The sequence below is a fragment of the Amia ocellicauda genome, chromosome 14 (assembly GCF_036373705.1).
Source record: "Amia ocellicauda isolate fAmiCal2 chromosome 14, fAmiCal2.hap1, whole genome shotgun sequence".
NCBI lineage: Eukaryota > Metazoa > Chordata > Actinopteri > Amiiformes > Amiidae > Amia > Amia ocellicauda.
Window position 1 is genome coordinate 7,788,008 of NC_089863.1, and position 24,780 is coordinate 7,812,787.

The following is a 24,780-nucleotide window of genomic DNA, read 5'->3' on the forward strand; positions in this document are numbered from 1 at the left end:
ATTTCCGGAGTCCGAGTGGCGAGGGGGAAGGTGTGTAGCCGGACCTGTTGGAAGCAGGAGGAGATGAGATCGGGTCTATAGGCGAATCATTGCACCCACAAAATACTGTTCCTCCAATGCATCGGCGCTGTTTGGGTCGCAGTTTCATCTAAGTGTACGTAGCTAATCGCAATCGCACACATCAACATGAACAGACAGATATACTTCTAAAAGAGCGTCTCTTATATATACCTGCAACAGGAGGAAAACGTTATAAGTGATTGGGAAAAGAAAATGCAAATCTGCAAGACTGTCCCTGTGTAACTCCTTTAGAGGATTGAAATCGTGTGAAAACGTGGGTCGGAGCAGCTAACCTGTATCTGTTATATTGTAACAGTGTTTAGCGGTGTGTTGTGGCTACATATTTTCAGATACAGTGTCCGCCTGTGTTGAGATCTAGTTACACAGACGAAAAGGAAAAGTTGCAATATTACATAATCCTCCATTGACACCATTAATGCCAGGAAAACCAATCGGGTTGATTTAGGGTATGTGGACATTCATCTTAACTGTAATGTAACTTTTGAGAGCAGGGTGCATGCTGCTAATTGAGGCAGTGTTTATGTGTGGGACATAACTTGAAACGCATTGTTATACTTTAAAACAACAACAACAACAATAATAATAATAATAATAATAATAATAATAATAATAATAATAATAATAATAATAATGCATCTATCACCACAACATTGTGTAACACAAGGACAGAAAACTGTATTTATGTTGTTATAATTGCATTTTCTGATTCATGTTGATCCTGACTGGAAATAAGTAAACCTGCTGCAACATAAAATATGTCGTTTAAATCGGTACACTGAATTGTAGTACAATAATTGTTAATGAAGCTACTGTTCTGAATTGAATGAAGGAATTGTTTTCGTTTTTAACCCCCTTTTCTCCTTCTCTCTACTGAATGCATGCCATCTCTATGAATGAGCTATTTGTTATTTTCCAGATCTGAGAGTCTGCCATTGACTGTACAGGTACTGATATTAAGCTTTAAACTGTTGCAATAGAAGTGTATTTGACATGTATAAGTTTATCCATTATTATATAAGCTCTACTGTAATTTAAAAATGTATTATTATTACTATTATTATTATTATTATTCCATCTGGGTTTCCTATAAGCTAGCATTCAATAAAGGGCAGCCCAGAAATCTTTGCTATATAATCTATAATCTAATTTTGCTAAATTCAACTTAAATACTCTCAATTAAACTGCAGTGTGTGACTCTGTGACTCTGCTGTAATTTTTTTATATTTGTCATTTTCTTTTTATGAAAAGCTGTCACTGTTTTACTTTATTGTCCTCTGGGAAATTACAGTGATGGACAGTTCTCATAAATTTTGTAGCTGAACACTTGACACCAATATTACTTTTCTATTACAGCCCTTTTTATTGTTAATAAGTTTTATCTGGCAAATGTGTCCCAGTGCAACACAGAGAAGTAACACAGTTTTCACCAATTCATTGTACTAATTTAATTAAGTAGTTAGTGGTTTGGATTGAACAAAAATAATGGTAGACCCTTGGGCTGTCTAGGATCAGGAATGATCAGCCCTGCTATCAAACATTCATTTTTGTACATGTAGCATGTTTGGTATGGGTTCAGAAAACAGTGTCTCTTGTTCTTCATGTTCTCTTTGTTACCTAAAGAAGGTTTTCTGGACTAGAGGTCCAATGTGACTCTTGGCGACTCTCCTGCAGTTGGGTGCCATGGATTCTCTGATGAGTGCTGTAGCCCCGCGGCCCCTGGCCCCTGTGAAGAAGCCCTCAGAGGTGGACTTCCGCTCAGGGGCCGGCCTGGAGCAGCTGTCCGCCTTGGTGCAGGAGTTTGTCCAGTTGGAACAGAGGGAGTTTGGGGACCAGACTGCATTGGAAGTACACACGGCTAAGGATTTCATCTTCAACATGCTAGGTAGGTACATAGCCCCCTTTAATTAGTTAAACAAGGATGCCATTTGTGTGACTATTCTGATTGTCTCACATGTATCCAGCATCACCCTGCAACTTAGTGTTATGCAAATTAATTTGCCTGGCTTTTTAAACATACTTTTCTTCCTCTGCCATACGCCTGTTTGTTTAGCACCAGGAAGCAAAAAATCTCTCAGGCTGTGACATCACGCTGTGACATCATGCTGGAAAACACATTCTGATTGGACAGCTCTTGTTGGTGTCATCATTTATATCATGATGTCAGCACAAAATGTGTGCTGCATAAACTATTCTCTTATGTAAACGAGTGTTAAGGGATATTCACACAACAGCAATAAATCACTGTATCTTTGTCACCTTTTTCTTCTCTGCTTGGAATAAATAATTGGGAAGAGTATACAAAAAGCATAAACCTTTATTGCTTTAATGCATGACAAATCTAAATAAGTATCCATTTTGTTCTAATAGGTAAATCAGTTTATTTTCACTGGTTGCACCTCTCTGTTGCTGCTCTTCAATGAAAAAACAAGAGTGCATGCGTTAATAGACAGCCTTCGGCCCTTCCAGGCAGTGTTTGAGTTAAACCAAAATTCAGAAAAATACGTGTGGGGGAGTAAAATTGGGTTGAATCAGATAAATCCCATAAGAGCCCCTTTTTATAGCTTGATAAAGATTTCTTTCTTTCTCTTAAGTCACTCTGGCGCTGAGCAGATTTGAGATTTTTGAAGTCGGATGGCACTTAATGTATAAAATATGTATTCGGGATTATTGAAAAAATGTGTGTGATTTTAATACAGGCTGAAGTGTGATTTCTGCCCTGCTCCCTGTTTGTAATTGTTGCTTCAGATGGGTGTTACAAAGCACTTTTGGACCCTTGTTTGTGACGAGAAGCTGCTCCTCAGTTAACCTATATGTCTATGCCGATGCTGCTGTCATTAGATTTCGATACCTATGATCTGAGAGGAAAGGGTATTGGTTGCAATTAGGCCGGTTGCCATTAGACATCATTAGTGCGTGCCCTCCACTCACTATTGACAAAGATGTCCATTGTCACTGAAGCTGTGCTCTTCCGAAAAAAGAAAATACTGATCTGGATGCCCTATATCTCCCAAGCTGGACTGGGCCTAGTTGTCAAATTATGTGATTGTTAAGCTCTTTACAGAGCAGTCACTGGGGGCTGAGCTGAGACCGTAAATAAATACTTTTCTCTTGCCGACATGAGTCACAGACCTTTGGAGACTAAATCAAGGCAAGTTAGCGCATTAGTAAACGCTTTGACATAGCTCCCTTCCCCCCCCCCACACTGATTCCTACATGAGTGGGATGATGCAAAGACATCGCACTACATCATAACAGGTGAGATTTTCCTTACTCTTCAGTTAATCATAAATAATTTTAATGCAAGAAGAAGAAGAGTGGAATAGGTGACATTTTTTCATGGTTCTTCTCTTCCGGTTTCCAGGGGCAGGTATCTTTGGACAAAATCAGAGAATGGACATATGCTAATTATTATAATTTGTTTTATTATTATGTTTCTTAGCAGACATCCTTTAAACGATAATACTGTATTATTCTGTAGTTCTTGTATTGCCTGCGCTTTATTTCTTTGCCCTCTTGTGGTAGCTATTTAACGCATCAATTTATATAGTCAACCACGGGCACTTCCACTCTACAGTGCTTTGGAGTTCCTGCATGTCATTTTAAGATGACAGTCTCATCAGCACGGGGGGTTTTCCTCTGTCTCTCGCCGCCACAGCCTCTCCTATCGCATCCCGGTGTGGAGAAAGGCATTTCTGATAGACACGGCAGACTTGGGGGCACATCTGCATGACAAATGAAAACTGACATCTTGAAAGTGATTTATAGAATTCATAACTCATATGTCCGAGAACCCGTCAGGATAGTAGCGATGAAAAGAGACGAAATGTGTACGCACGCTGCTGCTTTAATACTTGAAGTAACCTGGAGATCTTTAAAGGAATATTCTTAGAAAGATCTGCTTTAGTATATTTTATGTAATACATTTGCGTGAAGAGATCTGTCTGTCAGGATTACTTTCAGACCTAAATGCACCTAATCGTAATCTCTATTTGAGACTTTAATTTTTGGACTTGAGGTATGACATAAATAACTACCCTGTTTCACTGAGAGTAGAACAATACATGATTATGTGAGTGAAATTAATGAATTAAGAACATTTCCACCAGGTGCCAGATTCTCGTCGGGATTTTTGGCTCCTGAAGATTCTCAATGATGGTGTGAAAGCTTTGATTCTCACGTCTGTCTGTTTTTTCTCTCCAAAGCCTTAGTTTTTGCATTTTTCAAACATTGACGAAGGGCTGCTTATGTAAGACCACAGATCCTGGTAGCTAAGAGTCCTATCAATGCTTTTATGATGTCCATGACCCTGAATCCCCTTAAGGACTCAATGCTGAATACTTGCCCATATTTTTGTTTCATTTTCAATTGAAACTTTCCTCTTCCTCTTTTGGATACGTTATTTTCTCTTTGTTGCTCTAATTGGGGCGAGCAGGGTTGAAGGTCAGCGATTGCCCTCCAGTCTCAATCTATCGCCAGCTGCTTTGTTAGCTCAATTAGCCTAATCAGCAGATGTTGCCTAAGTACTCATGGGGGAGTGCAACTCATGGTCATCGTTGATCTAAGTGGTGCCATTTTCTCGTCTGCTCCTCGTTTTGCATAGCACTTTTGAAACGGAGCAATTCACCCCACGAAGTGAAACGAACACAAGATGTTTATTTTGGTACCAGCTCCCGAATATTATTGCATTTTTCTTCAGCCTTCTCTTCCTGCATCAGATCAAGGTCGCGTATAATGAATGGGTGGTTGTTTTAAAGGCCAACTCTCTGTAAATTATGCAGTTTATAATATAAATGCATTGCTTAGTGATTTTATGATACAGATTTAATAACCATTGATGATGTTCTGCGTACCAAAACTTAGCAAATTTGTAGCAAAACTTAGCAAATTGAGGACTGAAAAACATTGGCCAAAATGGTTTAATAGAAGTATGCAAAAAATTATCAAGAGAAAGAAAATGTTGTATAGCGCATACAAAAGGGGTAGAATGGGGAGGATGAAACAAAATACATAGAATATGTTGAGCTGCAAAGAGATCTTAGGAAAGGGATCAGGAAAGCAAAGAGGGAAATAGAAAGACACATAGCTCTTGGAGCTAAAACTAATGCAAAGAGCTTTTTTCAATATTACAACAGCAAGAGGTCAATAAAGGAGGAAGTGAAACAGATAAAGTGCAAAAATTGAAGTATCTTGTTAAACGAACAAGATGTAGCAAATGTTCTAAATGAGTATTTCACAGAGGTTTTTACAAAAGAAAAAACAGATGACATGCCACAGGTTAACAACCAGTCCAGTCAAACCCTAAGAGAGATCAGGATAAATGAGGAGGAGGTACTAAAGGGACTAGCAGAATTAAAAACAAACAAATCACCTGGGTCAGATGGTATATTTCCAACAGTACTTAAAGAAATGAGGGAAATTATTTATAGGCCACTAACTCAAATATTCCAAATGACACTTAGAACAGGGGATGTGCCAACTGACTGGAAGACAGCAAATGACATACCAATCCACAAGAAAGAGGACAAAACTGAGCCAGGAAATTACAGACCAATCAGTCTCACCTGCAACACCTGTAAAATGTTGGAGAAAATTATTAGACAGAAAATAGAGGAGCATCTTAATGAAAACCATATTCTTGGAGATAGTCAACATGGGTTTAGACGAGGCAGATCGTGTCTTACTAATTTATTAGAATTTTTTGAACATGCAACTGCAGCTGTAGCTCATGTGAAAGTATATGATATGATATACTTAGATTTCCAAAAAGCTTTTGATAAGGTTCCACACCAAAGACTGATCCTCAAATTGGAAGCTGTAGGCATTCAGGGTAATGTAAGTAGATGGATTATGAACTGGTTGATGTCTAGGAAACAGAGGGTGTCGATTAGAGGAGTCGCTTCTAACTGGAGTGAGGTTGTTAGTGGAGTTCCACAGGGATCAGTATTGGGGCCTTTGCTTTTTCTAATCTATATTAATGATCTGGACTCTGGGATAGTTAGCAAACTTGTCAAATTTGCAGATGATACTAAAATAGGTGGCTCAGCAGATACAATCTCGGCAGCACAGGCTATTCAAAGGGACTTATAATATTCAGTTGTGGGCCGACACCTGGCAGATGAAATTCAATGTGGACAAGTGCAAGGTAATACATGCAGGTAACAAAAATGTCCACTATAATTACACTATGCGAGGAATAGAACTAGATGAAGTAAAGCATGAGAAAGACCTAGGAGTCTATGTGGACTCCTCACTTTCTCCATCCAAACAATGTGGGGAAGCAATAAAAAAGGCAAACAGGATGTTAGGGTACATTGTCAAAAGTGTAGAATTGAGAACAAGGGCAGTAATGTTCAGACTGTACAATGCACTAGTTAGAGCTCATCTGGATACTGTGTACAGTTCTGGGCTCCACACTTCAAGAAAGATATTGCTGCTCTAGAGGCAGTTCAGAGGAGAGCAACCAGGCTTATTCCAGGTCTGAAGGGAATGTCCTACTGAGAGACTGAGGGACCTGAACCTTTTCACCCTGGAACAGAGGAGGCTACGTGGGGACTTGATCCAAGTCTTCAAAATCATGAAAGGCATCGGCCACATCAAACCAGAGGAGCTTTTCCAGATCAGCAGGGACACACGCACCCGGGGACACAAATGGAAATTCGGCTTCATGGCATTCAAGACGGAAAACAGGAGACACTTCTTCACACAGAGAGGCGTCACAATCTGGAACAAACTCAAATGTTTGGGAACATTTCAAGATAGCCTGGATAGGATCCTAGGATCACTTAGTTATTAATGGACACAAAATGAGCATGATGGGTTGAATGGCCTGCTCTCATTTGTAAACCTTCTTATCTCTGTGGTATTAATAATAATAATAATAATAATAATAATAATATTATTATTATTATTATTATTATTATTATTATTATTATTATTATTATTATTATTATTATTATTATTTACTTATTTATGTATTTCTTAGCAGAAGCCCTTGTCCAGGTATTGAACTTTCCCTACTTCTTTGGGTTGGTGAAATTGGTGAATGAGTTCAGGAGCTTTGGCTGAACCCTCAGAGGTTGACAGGGATGTATTTGCCTTAAACTTACTTGGCTCAGAGAACAATGGTCACATGGACAAGGCACTGTAACCCCCAAAGCCAAGGAGAAGCCATAGCACCAATACAGAACTACGTCCTGAGTTTAAGGTGTGTTTGTTTCAGTTCTGTGTTCTATGTTGATCTTGATATACAGGTGGTCCAGCCACTGAGATTTAGATAATGGGATCTGGTTCTCCAATCCAGAAGGAATGGTCTGCATGTTAAAATGTTGTGGATGTGTTGGAAAAGCCAATGATAAGTAGCAACCGTTTAATTTTCAATAGCGATTGTGGGTCCTTCAGATCTCAGAGAAAGCCAGAAAGTCAAGGAGGACTAAGAGAAACATGACTTCAAGAGTTGTATCAATAAATGGAGAGCTATAACCATTAGGTAAATATCTGGTCTGTACTTTGGAAGCATTTCCAAGCTGTCAAATATGATTGAATTGTTCGGAGAGATGCACTTTGAAGAATTAGGTTGAGTGAGAGGGGGTTGTGAAGGGGGATTCACAGGAGTGTGGGGTCTGAGTAACGAGGATCCGTTTCTGCTGCCAAAAAGTCTGAATTTCTGAAAGTGAAAGGTAGGGAGGAATTTTAATATGCGTAGCCTGAATTATGAATTGATTGCACATGGATCTGGGTGAGAAGTCTCCGATTGCATAAGGTGACTGCACTGGATGGATTGCATTATCCAATACAATTTCTTGAATTATTCATTTTAATTATTGTTTTAGGATGTTGCATGTGAAGTGGATACTGTTTTTTTACATGCTTTTGAGTGTTTCTGAAATGATCAATGAAATCCCTTTCTTTCAGCTCAAACCTACGCAATCATTATCATTAATATTATGATTTAGCAGAAATGTATGGTTATAAGGTTTACTTTTGAAACGTGTTCAGTTTAATTATATGGCTGTGTTATGCTACAGATTTATCTTTCAAAACATTAACCTTGTGTAATCAATTTGAATTCCTCATTAACAGAGCACAAATGTCAGGATTCTCTGTTGCGGTTTCCTGTTCAAACAAACCTTCTAGATGATCCAAATCAAATTAATTGGATGGTGTCCACACTCCCCTACCCAAGTGATTCGGACTCCTTTGAGTTGTTCCATTTCGGTGAATCAAATGAATGAATCTTTGAATGGATTCAACTGAACTGAATACAATTAATCAAGTCTGTAAAATGAATTACCTGTCATTGCTATTAAAAAACATACTTCATGTAGCTTCTTTTGTGGCAGGATGGTACGTATCTCCACCAATGTGAATGCGGGGCTTATGTGTAGAAATCTTCAGCATCACAGGTACAAAATACCACACAATGTATTTACTTTATTATAAACAATATTTAGGTAGATTAATTTGTTCTCATTAATGCATCATAAATAAAAAATGTAATTCTAACATTGATTCTCTCACAATCAACCAGCACACACAACTCAGAAATGATCGGTACGGAAGCAGAAACTTGGGTCTGTGTTAGGATGCTGAGGGGGCGAGATGTGCTGGGAATGTCTCTACAATGTGTCTGATATTGTCCGCAATATTTATTCAGAGCCTAATATTGTTTGAACTATTTGCATATTGTCTTCTAAACTGGAGGATGTTTTTGAGGTTTCATGTGTATCATATGTTTTAGGTAGGGCTGACTTGAAAAGCAAGCTGGAAATCTTAGTGCCACACAAGTAAACTTAGAAAACATGTGAAAAATGTAGCTATGTGCATGTTAAACAGTATGAAGGGCAACATCGGCATGCTGGAAGATGCATGTAACATCACCCAAACTTGCTATTTTAGACTATTACAGAATTGCAAGACCAGATATTCAGTCTGCAATGAAAAACCTCCCACATTCACACATGAGAATGAATTGGAATCACTTTTTTTGTAATATTTGTGTTTTATAACAAGGTTTTATTCAATAAAAGATCACTGAGAAGAAAGCCTGTCAACTGGAAGGTCTTCACATTCTGCATAAAGTAAGGTTTTGCGGAGATAAAAACAAAAACATTAGAGCCTGTGATACCAGTAAACTTTTCAACTGCCTACAGATGAAAAATGATGATTAAGTGGGGACTATGAAGTACGTGTTCCTTCAGAAGAAAAAACATGCTAAAAGTTTTAAAAATGATCCATTCTAAAACCTAGAAGTGGGGATTGACATGTTTTCATTATCTCTGGGCTCCGGGGGTCTCTCTTTATTAAACTAATCAGCTAAATACCTCATAAGGAGTTTCTCGGTCAGGGAACACTATTTCGTTGCATGCCCATTAATGAAAATGTGAAAAAAGATGCATACATTCTCACACAGCCTGTATTCAAATGACAATTATGATAATTAGACGCTAAGCTACTGCGATTAATAATCATCATAATAAATATGGTGATTATATAGTGCCAAAACACTACTTTGTAGTATAAATAACATTAATGATAAAGATTGATCATGTAATGCTAAATGCTATAAATTAAGTAGCACTTCAAAATACATTCAAAGTGAATTCAAAGTTGACTCGTATTGCTTTCTTTTCTCACCTCGTGTGGATGTAGTGTGGATGTAAACCAAGACCACATTCCTAGCAGTTAATGAAGACTTTAACGCTTCATTTTTTGTTCTTCTCATGTTGTTTAAAACTTCCAGGCACTTCATCCAGGGGAAGGTAGCACATATTATGTCCCCCGTGCAAAAAAAATTAAATAACTGGGACCCGCCGATTGTGTGAAGGTTTAAATGAAGTCTTATGGGAGGAAGGCCGCTGTATCTGAGGGACAGTTTGTATAGGAATATTCAGAAAGGGCTTTCACTGGTGAGAAGAACTGATTTAGCATTTGAATCCCATTTGAAGTGTAATATTTGTATCACATGGGGCTCTCTGTAAGCCCCAGGCAGCAGAAGTGTTGTTGTGTAGTGGAAAGAGAGGAGAAAATGAGCAAGAACCATCTCGGCTCGCATCCCGCCAGGCCCACACAAGGGCCCCCCGTTGTGGCTCCCCGTGGAACAGATGCACATAGTCTGATCAATCCAGTGTTTTTTAATTGCAGGCCTTTTTAATTCGGACCTGAATGGCTTATCGTGCTATTGCTGAGAGGCTTGAAAACGGGGATGTATCTGACGTTTTTCTTCCCAGTTGTCTGAAGCAGTGAACTATATTCTCCTGAAATAATAATACTTCCTGTTATTGATATTGATACTACTGCTCTGTTGTCATACCAGGCATTTGAAGAAAGGTCTTCTCATATTTTATTATTTTAAATGTTATTACATTAGCTTACATTAATCAGTGAATTATAATTTGATATAATATGCCCAGACTACAAAGGTTTGTGATTTTCTCAGAATGCACATAATACGTTATATCTTACTGAGATTTTGACTTCAATTACATACTTTTATAATTTGATCTGAAGACTTGTGACAAAAACAACTAGTACAGTGTGCTTTTTTGTGTATGATTTTGGGGTCTTTTTATTAACAGTGCAAACTAAAATCACCGTTGAAGGTTATAAACCATCTCATTTTGTATTATATGTATTGTTTTGTGAGTTGTACCCAAAACCCCAAAACATTAATATTTGCTATTGCTACAGTGCGCAGAATTTAAAAAGTTAACAAGATACCACTTTTACAAAAGGTTGATGGCCTCACAGAGAGTTACATCTTATGCCATTTTGAGTCTCTTTCTCCTGTTAAGTGTAACGGGAAGTATCCGCTCTTCGTCGGCTTGCTCTCGGAGAGATTTATGTTGTAATAAAGGCACATGTAGACAAGTTGATGTACAGCAGAGCCCTACCTATATGAGACGAGTGTCGCCGTAAATCACAGGGCGATATTGTCTGGGGGTGTCCCGCTTTTAATCAGCAGTGATTTAGACACTGGCATCGTGTGGCGCAGCTCATTTCACCCATTTTGATCAATACGACCGAGTGATTTTAGCGATGCCTGGCGGGGAAAACAGCCAAATATGTGCAAATCAGAAAACAAGCAGTTCTGTATAAGTAAATATGAACAGTTTCATTAGCACCAGGATTGTGGATGTTCGATACCATTCAATTATTCCCCATCATACAGTTCCCTTAGGAATGTGACCTGGTAATGAAGGATATCCGCCCCCCCAGCATTATAATCCTAAAATAGACAGCAGGACACAAGTCATTAAATCAAAAAGAAGGATGGAGATTTTTTTTGTATTGATGGCCAGTCTCATGACCTCAACCCCTCTGATGAATAATGGGATGAGATTGATAACGGAGAAAGAAATTGGGGGGGGAAAAAGTCAACCATGATGCATAATTGAAATTGTGTGATAAATATGATACAACTGAACAGAACAATCACAAGCACTTCACTGAAACACAAAAATAGGTGAATCATTCCAGAAACTGCGCTAGTTGTCCTTTAAGGGTGTTATTTTCGCGGTAAACATGTAGTCAGAGCTCTGCCATCTCATGCACAGAAATCTTTCATTTATTAGCACCAGATATGGTCGCAAGAGTGGGATAAGTCTTCTCCCAAATAACAGAAATGCTAATTAGAATAGTCAAAAGTTTTAAAGTTGTGAAACAGGATGCCAAGATGCTGTTATTTCTAACGCGAAGGAAAATGTAAAAACAAGACATGTCTTCCGATTTAAACATTTCCTTTTGGACAGGTTAATAAATGTGGATTGTTTTCACAGTTTTATTCTTCGGTAAGATGCTCCAGGTGGCACACTATATCAAACTATGTATGTATCCCTATATGAGAGTATGCGTACGTGTCTCTACCTAGTCTCAGAGTCACTATAGCTCTGCGTCTGAAGTGGCTGTGGAAAATGCATTCATTTGGCACGGACTCCTTTTGATCTCAATAACAATGGCAGTAAATGGAGGCCACACTTGGCAATGTTATTATTTACCAAAAATATCCGAACAGCCTCTTTCCATAATCCAGTCAAATATTGGATTTGTCGAGGGCCCTAACCCCTCCTTCAGCTCAACGACAGCTGGAAGATTTTCAGCACACAAAAAAAGAAAGAAAAAAAAATCCACGGTGATTTCTTTCATGGGCGGAGAAGAATACATAAGTCCCTTTTGAGGAATATTTTATCACACTTTTGTGTTTAATGTGCATGCATTCTATTCTGAGAACAGAGTATAACCTGCCATGCAAAATGTGAGCATAGGTTATTTTTATTAGTCAGTTTTGCAGAGGAATTGTAGTATCTTTGTTTTTAATTACATCCAAAACAGCAGGAAATATTGGGGGGATGTACAGTATATCTTGAGAGAATTCAGTGTATATTTGATATGCTCACCCTACTGCTAACTTAAAATATGTAAATATGGGTCTATAATGATACTAACTCATTTATATGACAATAGAAGTGTTGCAATTGTTTCTGATTTGCTTTAATGTGTGACAAACCCATTTTTATGTATATTTATTGTTTGAGAACAATGCAGAGTGATATGGGAAGACGAGACCTCATCTTCATGTGAATTAATTAGTTTTTTTATCTTGATGAGGGGCCTAGCTATTTAAAACTAAGGTGGATAAGATCGGCTTTGAAAAATGTATGTATTTTTTTGTTTCTGTTTTATGGTTGTTTGGAAGAGATTTTTTTTTTTTTTTTTTTACTTAGTCTTCCTAATCCGTACAACAGACGGAGAGCTCTGTTGCGCTTCTGCCAAGAGAAAGAAGAAGAAAAAAAAAAAGTTAAATAATAAAGTAAACCATAGCCAAATAATTGGGAGAACAGAAATCCAAAGCACTGTGCTGTATTTCCCTTCGCTCATTTTCACTTTCCCCTCTTCGCTTCGTTTGGCTGCTACTCCAGACTGGAGTCCTACTGGGGAAAGACGGAGAATAAATAAAACTCGGACCGAATCCCCTCCGCGCCTGCTTTCACGGCCAAACAAATGTATAAATATCAAGTTTGGCACCTATCGAATGTCTAAATGTAATGTATAGTGTGTGTGTGTTATGTATGAGTAACTGGATGCAGACGTGAAGTTACCTACTGTTGCTGACATGTGGGAGTTGTGTAATTTGTATTGCTCACATAGGGCTCACTGCAAAAAGTAATTGCTTTAAAAATTCAATGCAGGTGTTGCAGAACAGCTGCCCTTGGGTGGGGGTAGCAGTCCAGTGTGTCCACTTTATGCAAGGAAAGATGGACTGGAGGAGGATGTATCTCAAATGGGACATTAATCTGGACCACGGTGCTTATTTTGTTTCCTTCTGCATAAAGGATGATGTCTCGCATCGCAGGGAGTGTCAATAAACAGTGTAAACATTGGCCATTTAAACATTGGCCATTTATGGAAATAGTTTCTAGAATGTTCTCACTGGGTTGATGTAAACTGCCTGACTGCTTTGCTGATCAGAACAATAGAAAGTTTACAAACGAGAGGAGGCCATTCAACCCATCGTGCTCATTTGGTGTCTATTAATAACTAAGTGATCCAAGGATCCTATCCAGTCTATTTTTAAATGTTCCCAAATTTTCAGCTTCAACCACATCACTTGGGAGTTTGTTCAGATTGTGACGACTCTCTGTGTGAAGAAGCGTCTCCTGTTTTCTGTCTTGAATGCCTTGAAGCCCAATTTCCATGTGTTTCCCCGGGTGCGTGTGTCCCTGCTAATCTGGAAAAGCTCCTCTGGTTTGATGTGCTCGAAGCCTTTTATGATTTTGAAGACTTGGATCAAGTCCCCATGTAGTCTCCTCTGTTCCAGGGTGAAAAGATTCACCTGTTTTTGAATTAATTTAGCTCTGAGAATCGAGCAGCCGGATTCAATCCACATGAGAGTAACACTTACTTCTTAACAAGCTACTGCTGGCTGATTGGGTCTACATGTCATTTGCATTAGCAGAATGTTTAATGTTAATATGCCAGTCCAGTGTGTTTTTTTTTGTTTGTAGACCTGTGGACAAATGTCTTCAGATCATGGCTTAGTATAGCCCAGGGACCTCAAACGCCATTCCCGGAGGGCCACCATGTCTTTGGCACCTGTCAGAGACACTCTGCCGTTTCCGATTCAGTTGTGTACAGCGTGTTGTCAGTCAGAGAGAGAGCACAGTAATCTATTTGAAAGATTCACAACGTCGGGCAGATTTTCAGATTTACAGCTTGGGAAGCTTAAAAAATGGAAATGCAAAGAATCAAATCCAATTTACTGCAAGTGTCTGTAAAGTCATAAAAATGACATCTATGGCAACACTCCCCTCCACGTGTTATATAACCCACCTAAATCTTGCTAAATCAGATCATACGTGACGTGGCGATTGTTCTGCCGCCCTGATCTCTGAGATGAAAGAAACTAAGATGCAGAATTCTCTGTTATGTATTGAGCTCTGTGGTCTAGTCCCAAAATATGAAATCCCATTGGGAAGACGGAGACCTCGTTCGGTTTCCAGTCATGTAGATTCGGACAAAAATGCTGTTTTAGAGAGGACTTGATCTGTTGTCAACCCTCCCTTCACAGTACATGGGCAATAGTCTTGGTCTTCCTTTCCAAGCTGTCAATACAGGAGTCAGTCATAGCCGTCATTGATCAGAATAGTCGATCGGATGCGAACGATGAATATATTATGTGTTTTACGCCACTACAGCAGATCTTGTGACACTGTCTAATGCAAATTCCACTCTGAGAGGCAGATGTTAATGCGATCACACATGCAAATGAGATTGTGAAAAACACTAAGATAAAACACTGTTCAAGGTCAGGGTTTACAAAAATACTTTATTTGAATATCTGTTGCCAAAACGCCGCAGTTTTATTTAGCTGAAATGACTGAGAGCCAAAGACTGTAGCAACTCTGGCAACAATACAGTAATTAGTTATCAGCCGGTACGAGGAAGAACAAAGAGTTTTCATTTGTCTGTTAATGAGTGTGGTGAATTAAAGTTCCATATATTAACGGTCACTGTTGTTTTGGACCTCTGGTGTGTGGAAAAGGCCAGTTCAAGAGTAGATATAATTCTCAATGAAGGCTCTCTAAGGATCGTTACTGTCTGATTTTATTTAAGTAGTTGAATGAATACAAGCATAGGGGACTTCAATAATGCCCTAACTGGGAAGTGTTTCGTGAGTCAGTCAACCCAGATGCCTTATCTCCCTCTGTAATTGGCAATTCATAGATATACCTTTTCGTAAGTTAATAATAATATTCAGTGCTTGGCATCTCTATGGTTACTAAAACATTTTACTGGCATTGGTATTTTACAGTTCCACCATTGAAGTGTAGCACCCCCTGGGGGACAAACATAGCACTTGCTATTGAAACCAACAGTGGTAACTTATATCTGTACTAGTAATTTGTGGGTACTGTTCTAATGCCTACTTAACATGTATTATTTAAGGATCGTTGTCATGCTTTGTCACTGTTCGTTGGCGCAACCGTTTTTTGACCACCCCGAATTATTCTCTGGTAACATTCATGCTTCTGTTCCAGCAGTGGTACATGTAGCTTCTACTAGTGACATAATAAGTGAAAACGTAATTCATTGGTGTGTTATTTTAGTTGCTTCAGAAATAAACGGCTATTCCTGAACGTTTATTGTGTCTAGATCAAAGTAATTTGGTTATTTTAGGAAACAAAAAAGATTCTGGTCAGTGACACACTGAAACTGGGTTTGTGAAAAACAATTACAGCCTCCCAGCCTGTTCACACTCTTGAGACACGTAAAGGATTAAGTAAAGACAAGGCAGGCGTTACGTTGTTTTACACTTTCATAAATCGAGATATCGGACTTGTTTACGTGCATATCTGTAAAAAAATATTTGTATGTAACATATTTTTCTGATAAAATCACAATTCATTATTTTAAGCATTCTTGTCTGAACATTGTATTTCTCGAAGTCTCCTCTAAGCACAAATGCACAGATCTTCGGGGAAACGGATTTTAGGCCGTGGGTTTTCAGCTACTAACAATGAACACAGCTTAAATTCTCTCAACAAAGGCGATGTGATTGAGATGCGAAAGCTGCAAGCTGGTGGAAGTCCATGGACATTCGGTTAAGCTTTGGTTCTCTAATAAGATCCAGCCACCAGCTTCGTGCGGGCCACAGCCTGCAGATTCAGTCTTGGGCGAAAGCTTGCTGAGCTTGTGAGTGCTGCGGAAATCATTCCTTCTTGGTACATAATGAACTGTCACCGGCACTGACATGAGCCGGGTTAAAGGCTTTGTGTGTAATGCTGCCTTTTTGTAAAATTCAGTCGTTTTAATGAGTGGGCTCGGGCCGTTTGAAGTCAGGACGAGTTTAGAGATTTGCTGCTCCAATCTCATTCCCCACCCCTTTTTCTTTTACGGAGAACTGATCAGTGCACACATTGAGAGGTGAATAACTTTCCCGAGTCCATGTCAATTTTGCCAAGTAGAAACGAGGATACCGATTCTTGCCATTTTCTATACCCCTTTGAATTACTATCATCATCGGTTTATTTTGACGTGTTACCCTTTTCCTCCCTTTTGTTCCTCTCTGGCCCTGTGGTTTGATTTGTGAGAGAGGGACTCGGTGGGACTCCGAGGATCCCCCGGGGGGGGCACTGATATTCCTTGTAATTGGATCAAAGAAATCTTGTTAAAAGATTGAAACCTCAACCCGGCACCATGCCTAATACATCAGTCGCCGCTCTGAGCGCCATCCCCAGGGAGCCAGGCCACTCATTGTTGGAGTTATCTGAAGATAGTCCGGCTCCAAGACCGGCCTAATTAGAATCTGCACAGAAAGTAGTGCACTGATATTTTCCTGTGCAATAATACTTTCGAAATTTTGTGCCAGTGTCAAGTTTTTATATTATAGTTGCCACTGTAAATGGCACAGTTTTGGGTTCATATCTCCAATATACACTACTAGTATAACCTCTCCATATAAGTGCTTTATCCCTTAACACCTGGGGGCACAGGAGTTCAGTAGTGAATTGACTTTTGTGGAGGTTGCAAATACGTACTCTGCCAATTTTCTTTATTTGTTTTTACTCAGCAGTAGTTAAGATTAATACAGGGCTGTTTTTCATACATCATACATTTTTAAGTAGATATGTTCATTTCTGCTGGTATCACTGGATTTTGATGCAGACATTAAGTCTCTGATAGTAATGATTTTTCCAATCCTTCAGTGTTAACCAGAAATAAATGTAGTCCTAGAAAAATATGCATGTGAAACCGGTAAAAAACTTTATAGTTTTTGTTTTAGTTTTACTTTGTAACTGATGAAATATCTATTGATTTAAAAATCTCATTTGAAATAAATTGAGAGAATTTAGGATTTTGGATAATATAATCTTCAAATGGATTGAGATGTGTGTGTTCTGGAGAGACCATCTCTAGAGGTCCTAACGCAGCCTTGGGAGGGATGGGAGCAAAGGGTAAATGGAGTTGTAGAGTTTGGATATTATGCTTCATTGTATTGGGAATAGACCTGAACGAACACAAGGGTTCAGTAGATCATAAAGCAATCTGGGATAAGTTTATGAACACCTACACATTTTTGAAAATGTCATCTACATCTGTTTGAATGATTCACAATATTTTTTGAGAAAGATCTTTAAGTTATTCGACCCCAGAATAAACTGTCTTCCAGTAATGCAGACGCGAGGTTGTGTGTCTACAGGAAAGTGTGCCGCCGATTCCTCCCGCAAGCTGGTGCATCTTTTTTTTCTTTTTTTCGTCCAGATGATGAGACGGTCTGATGTTAATTGGACCCACGAGTATAATTATAAGTACATCTTCACCATCTTAAAGTAAAACTGAAACAAAGTCTCCTGAGTCAGGGAGGAAGTGCTGAAAGGAGTTTCAAGGCCTGTGCAAGTTATTGTGTAACTGAAATGTCAAGACATATTCCTGTTATTATTCCTGTTGTAGGCGACTTTGCAGGAAAACTATGCTCGGTGGTTTTCTGAAAACCCTTATAGAAGAAATTCTAGTCATTAAAATACATCTATAAATAACATTCCCTTGCCCTTCAACCTGTGACTTGGCAAAGGTCAACATAAGGTGAAAAAGTGATAGTTTACCTGGGCTCAAATTAGATGCTACCATCTTGTGTAGCCACATGGTTTGACTTGTAATGAAGAGGGATTTAAATAAATATATAGTGAAGTGAAAATTTGTATTCAGACTTCAAGCCCAGCCCAACCATTACTGTGTAGCAGCTAAAATACTAGTATGTCTGTAAGAACCTCAGGGACCAGTCATCCAAATGGCATTAAACGCTTTTGATTTCAAGTCCCCTGGCTGCTCTCATTTTTTCACTTCCAGCCTTGTCTCTGCATGTTTCCAGTGCTGATTCAAATCTGAGTAAAATATCTGTCATCTCACCTCCTAGCTCTGCCATCAGTTTTAGGGGTGAACTGATTCTAAACATCATTCCAGAATTAGGACATTTACAGTCCACCATTTTGTAGTCCGTATTCAATAAAAGAATGGCACTGTGACTTTGTTGCGACTTCACCAGCATTATTTAAGATGTCCTTGATTTGAATTCCCCATTGTGGTGTTTTTGTCTTCAATGCAGGACTCGTGCAGAAGTTTGACCAGAGGCTGCCTGTCGCCAATGAATACTTGCTGCTTTCTGGCGGGGCTCGAGAGGGTGTACTGGACCTGAATCCTGAGGACCTGGGTGACTATGCCAAAGGGGCCGACTATGACCTTGACTTCACCCTGTTGGTACCCGCTCTCAAGTTACACGACCGCAACCAGCCAGTCACCCTCGACATGCGCCAGTCCGGCCCCTGCCACTCCTGGCTTAGCCTGCGTCTCTGTGACCCCACCACCCTGACACGGTGGCAACACTGCTGCCTGGAGGAGAATCAGCTGTGCAGCGAGGTAGGAAATGGTTTCCCTCAGACTCCAGATGGCTGCTACTTCTCCCCGACCCTGGTGGTTGACTGGTTTCACGGGGCGGTGGCTGCGGCGGTGAAGGAGCTCCGGCACAACCCCAAGAGAGGGACACCGGTGCCAGAGAAGGTGGAGCGCAACGGGCCCCTCACCACCCTCATCCTCACCGCTGGAACCAGCCGGATCCTCTACGACCTACTCCCGGTGGTCTCCTTCCGTGGCTGGCCAGCGGTGGCCCAAGGCTGGCTGACCGCAAACCATTTCTGGGACGGGAAGATCACAGAAGAGGAAGCCATTAGTGGCTTCTACCTCCTACCCTGTTGTGGCTCTGGGGGGAGGCCTGAAAAGGAGTGGAGACTAGCCTTCTCCCGTAGTGAGGTGCAACTGAAGAAGTGCATCCCCCAGCCCTTGAGCCAGGCCTTTCAGGCAGCGCGTGTCATCATCGCAAAGCTCCTAGCACGCCCCAAAGCCGCCCTCAGCCCTTACCACCTACGCACCCTCATGTTCTGGGCATGCGACCGGCTTCCTGCCACCTACCTTTCTTCCCAGGAGCCTGAGGCCCCCGCCCGGCTGCTCTTGGGGCTGCTGGATGACCTGGCTCACTCTGTCCTCAATAAGAGCTGCCCCAACTACTTCCTCCCCCAGTGCAACATGCTGGAGCACCTCCCCGACTCCACGGCACTCCTCCTGGCCCGCAAGCTGTCCTGTGTGCGCGCCGACCCCGCCGAGCACCTCCGCGCCGCTGTCGAGCAAGCCAGAGAGACAAGCCGGCTGAAACGGGAGGCCGGCGCCAATGATACCTCTCTGTCCTCCAGCCCGTGTCCGTGCCCCAACCCTTCCCAGCCCGGGGACGACCGGCTGGCCCGGCGGCTCCAGCAGCTGGTTACAGAAAACCCTGGCAAGTCCATTTCGGTCTTCCTCAACCCAGAGGATGTCAGCCGGCCGCATTTCCGCATCGACGACAAGTTTTACTGATTTTTCTGAAGTTTTACTACGTTGCAAAAGAATATTGCTTCCGATAGCAAACTACTGACAGTAAAGAAGATATCATCCAGCCAATTACTAGCTCTGGGTGGTCTTTACATTTTGACTTTTTCGGTTTGTGTTATTACAGTGTTCCGTGACAAAATAGATTAACCTATTTTGGACCCTTGAATAAGTGATTCAATTCTACAACTTCCATTTTATAAATCAGCTGAAACATCGAAACATCCCACAAAGGGGAATTTTGGAATTGTTTAAACAGAAGACACTCTCATTTCCCAGCTCCCATCCTTACCTGTATTTGATGTTATTTTACAGTATTCTACAATAAGCACAACCCCTCTTCTCTCTTCTGATTATCCCATCTTCTCCCTTGCAATCCTCCACTCCAGTTCAGATGACTTACACTTTGCAATCCCCCAAAATAAAGTGCCACTGGGGCCCAGCTGAAGCACGTCTGTGTTCATCACAGATTGGACAATTAACTCAACAGCTGTCGAGCCCTGGGTTGGAGGCAGCGCTTGGTTTGTTCAGGTAGCTGTAACTAAGGGTTCTAGACTGAGACGGAGACGTAACAAATCGTTCTCCTCCCCAGTTCTGGATCAGAAATCCATTGCACGGCTACATTAGCCTACAAATGTATGCAACACACAGCCTTTCTTCAGCTAAGTAACTGTTCTGTGTAGAATAATACACCAAAGAATCAGCATCCATCTCTGTTACAAAATCCTTGTTGTGTGATGGACTCATTTATGGCTTTCTTATGTAACATAAGCACGGGACATAGACTTGCAGCCCTGCTGTAGTAAACACAACTGTACAAAATCCTTTGGAAATCTGTTTTTGGTCGTACACAGCTCTGTCGAGCGAGAATTTACTTTGTACACATCGGGCCAAGCTCTGCCCAGCACACAAAAGATTGCCGGCTTAAGGCACATTTCGGCTATCTATAATAATTTGCTACAGTTCTTTTGAGACAAGCATCGGGTTTCCACATGGCTAACAAAGAGGATGAGACAGGTATGTTTTCTGCGCAAGGTGTAGTGTCTTTAATTTGGTGTGATTGAATTGAGTGTCCGTGTTTGTTTTGGTCAAGTTAAATACAGCTATACTTGGGCTATTTAAGGGCTATTTTCTAACAGTGTATGTTGTTTTTATTTTATGCAGAATTACATGTTTTGATTAGGGGGGGATTAGACCTACTGTAATTGTGATAGATGTTTTTATTACCTCCTGAGTTTAAACTTTGGAATCTCTGTGATATAAAGCTACCTTTATGTTTGTGACACATTTCAAAGCTTTACTCTGTTAAAGTGTCACCTTATGTGGAGCACAAACATATTACACTGTTTTCAAATATAATTTTACTGCTCTACTTCTGTGGTGATCTTCAAGAGTTTTTAGTTTTGAAGCTTTAATGGATTTTGGAATTGTGAATTCTAATGCTAAAAAGTTACATTTCCGAGGAATATCATTTTGTCTCTGATAACCAGTTAATGAGTTTGATCAGCCGAAGATAAATAACATCACCGTTTCCAAAAACGATTGGTTAATATGATCGTTCTGTTCAATCCTATCATGTTAGCAAATCTTAACACTTAAACCTGCACCGTAATGTGGCTGCTGTCAATATTTTAGGAGGTGATGTTTCAAGACTACAGCTACAGGAGTCTGGGATCTGTCTTAGCTAAATTACATTCAGTGGTGCTTTAGCATTGATGTTTTACCATAGTAACATTAATAATAATAATTACCATAAAAATGGGCCAGATATTTCTCTACAGTAATCCTAGCTCATTGGTTTCATGTCAACTGAGACCAAATATATTATAATCATTGTTTTGTAGTGGCCTTTGATAACACGCACAACTCCTGCGACACTATTGAAGCATCTCCAGTGACTTGAGCTGAAAATGTATTAAGATATGAAAGCAATTTCCCCTCTCCACATGTACCAGGGCTGCAATTTAGTCTCGCAGAGGTGATGCTTTCACAGTAGGCAAGAAATGTCTGGGGCTGCCAGCTTCGGCAGCTTAGCAACAAATGCCGGCATCTCATTGGGCGGGGAGATCACGTGACCAAGGAATGTTATTGTCAGGTTGAAAATGTGGTTGCGTTGAAATGGAGCCTTTTTGTGTAGGTTGTGCAGTCGTCTGCAGGCACAAATCAAACCATATTGCCTAATAATAAATCATACTAGTAAATCATAGACTACTTGCATGTTTACTGAGGCAAACTCTAATTGTCATTTGCTGGTGATTTAAAATTCTTGTGCATATATGATTGTTGTGAAGATATTTGACCTAAATAAGCACAAGATTATTGAAGTCAAGATTTGATAATAGTCGATCGGTCGATGTGATTACATTGTAAAGAAACTTGAATGCACAGTCATGTGTCCTTACTCTTTAAATTGCTATCAATTGAAGCTCGCTTAAGTAGGTGTGTATAGATTTCGCACAGGTCTTTCCTGTACATCACAAAGATATCTCCCTGTGGTTCACTCCATGTATAAAACATTGGTCCCGATTTTTTTATTTATTTCTAAACCATCAGCTAAAGCCAAATGACCTTTTTTGAACTGGAGTACGTACTCAGTATTTGAAGAGGTTTTTTTTTTTTCCAGCTGTGCTCTTATTTAATTAAAATATTTGAACTTGTCATTTGCATAATTAGACAGTGTTTTTCAATACTAACGAGTCAATGACATTTTGTTCTTACTTATGTAATTCTGAAACCAGCAACTCTGTGAAGCAAAAGAAGGTCACCCAGGCCTATCTGCTATCAGAATATGTGTTTTCATATCAGGTGGACAACATACAGATATTGGTGCCCAGTGACTCAGCTATACATTGACTAACACCTTTTCCAGTTAAACAAGTCATTATCATGGGGGGATTAAACCCAGTAGTTTGAATGTAAATAAATCTTGAAATATGCAATGTCTATTAAAATATAGATTTTGTATAGTTCAGTCTGTTTTTGACCAGAATCGATTTATTATTATTATTTTTTTCTCACTAATTGATTAATGAGGTCTAACTAAGCAAATTATTCAATTCAATAAGGGTTCAATCAAAGACTTTAGTATTAGACTATGTGGTCAGGGTTTACAGTGAATAAACGAGAGAACCTGAAAGTGTTTTAACCTGTAACCTGGGTTTTACAGTTACCTTTCAATATCCTCTTTTAGACACGTTTCATTCCTGTAAACAATCAATACCTTATATATAGTGGGACAAATTTGGAAATAATGAGGAAAAATATATATCTTGAAGGATGATTCTAGATTAGCTGCATTAAATTAGCTTAATATTGAGAGAGAGAGTTTAATTCACACATTTGATTTTGTTTGGGGAATGGGGGGTCTCAGGAAAAGCAAATGTTTATTCTGTTGTTGTTTGTTGCATATCTGTGATGAAATGGCAATAGTACCAATCTGTTTAGTGCATGTATTAAAAAAACAAGTCTTGTCCTTACTTAATCTGCTACAGTGTTGACTACTAATGTGGAAATCAAGTCCTCTAACATAAGAAAAATATATACATTAATAATTTATAATATCAATGTTGCATTATTGCAGAATACATAATTGCTGTTGAAAAATCACTGGCTTTTTGTGACTGAGGAATTGGAAACATTTTGCTGGGCCCTAATTATAGTTTATTGTACCGTCTGCTATGAATTACCCTGGAATTCATTAATTCATATGCATTATATAAATCCATATTGTCTTGGATATTTTCAACCACTGCCTACATATCAGGGCTTTCTTTAGATTCGGTCACGTGTGCTTTAGGATTTGTTAATGTGTGTGTGTGTGTGTGTGTGTATATATATATATATATATATATATATATATATATATATATATATATGTAGTAATTCTATACCTTTCTGAGTTTGAGAGAATGCAACTGATTAAAAATATTAAATATTAAAATATTGGTCTTTGAAAATATTACCTCTTGCTACCAAATGCGCTAAGGTACAATATTTAGAGGAAGAATGAACATTGTAAAGTCTGAGGTTTGTAGAGGGGGAAAATAAACACTGTTGTTGAATTAAATCCTATACATAAAAAAAGTATCTATTACTAGTATCCAGTTCACAGATGTTTAACACTGACGCTTAAATGATGTGTGATTGCAATTTCTTTCCAATACACAATCTGCAGAATGTAACTTCAGGTAATGGCTGCTGAATGTAACTGATTTACCTCCTTTATTGATGGGTTTATATTGAGTGAAAATGCAAAGGATAAACTGCTGCAATATTTAAATGTATTGGAAAACAAAACGCATACAACTTAAAATTACTTTGTATATTTTGATTTGTATTGGTTATTAAAGCTTTCTATGTACTATCTTGTATTTGATGTGATGTCATTAATCGTAAAAACACATCCATTTGAATACCGAGATAAGGCTGAGTTACAGTCTTCACCAGAGTACTGTGCGTTTCCTTCCCTCTCTGGAGAGATTGTGTAGAAATACATTTTCATTCCAGTAGAGGGCACTGATTGATAGCAGTTTTATATATAAAATGTGCTCCGTCTGATAAAGAGTAACACTGTAGTGCCCGTAAGACAAAGGCATAAATAGTGAGTTTAAAACTGATAAATGAAACTATTTCAACTGGCACTATATCAAAACTATCCTTATATTAACAATCAATCAATAGATTTGCGCTGGGACTCTTTTTACATCTTTTTATTCAAAGTACGTCTCCTGTAGCACCAGCAACCCTTCATTGCTTGCCTTATGGTGAGCCGAACTGACACCAAGTAGGTCT

The 24,780-nt window shown here is 39.4% G+C and overlaps 1 protein-coding gene across 3 annotated transcripts; it reads left to right on the forward strand.

Moving 5' to 3' along the window:
- Window positions 1–24,357, forward strand: tmem102 (transmembrane protein 102). Of its 3 annotated transcripts, none has more exons than XM_066722753.1 (4): window positions 1–154; window positions 998–1,025; window positions 1,753–1,963; window positions 18,680–24,357. In XM_066722753.1, exons 3-4 carry the CDS (start codon window positions 1,762–1,764, stop codon window positions 19,975–19,977), a joined length of 1,500 nt encoding a protein of 499 aa, XP_066578850.1. In that variant the 5' UTR covers window positions 1–154; window positions 998–1,025; window positions 1,753–1,761; the 3' UTR covers window positions 19,978–24,357. The 3 variants fall into 3 exon arrangements, with proteins under 3 accessions (XP_066578850.1, XP_066578852.1, XP_066578851.1); XM_066722754.1 differs by lacking the exon at window positions 1–154 and adding an exon at window positions 165–527; XM_066722755.1 differs by lacking the exon at window positions 998–1,025.
- Window positions 24,358–24,780: the final 423 nt, after the last annotated feature.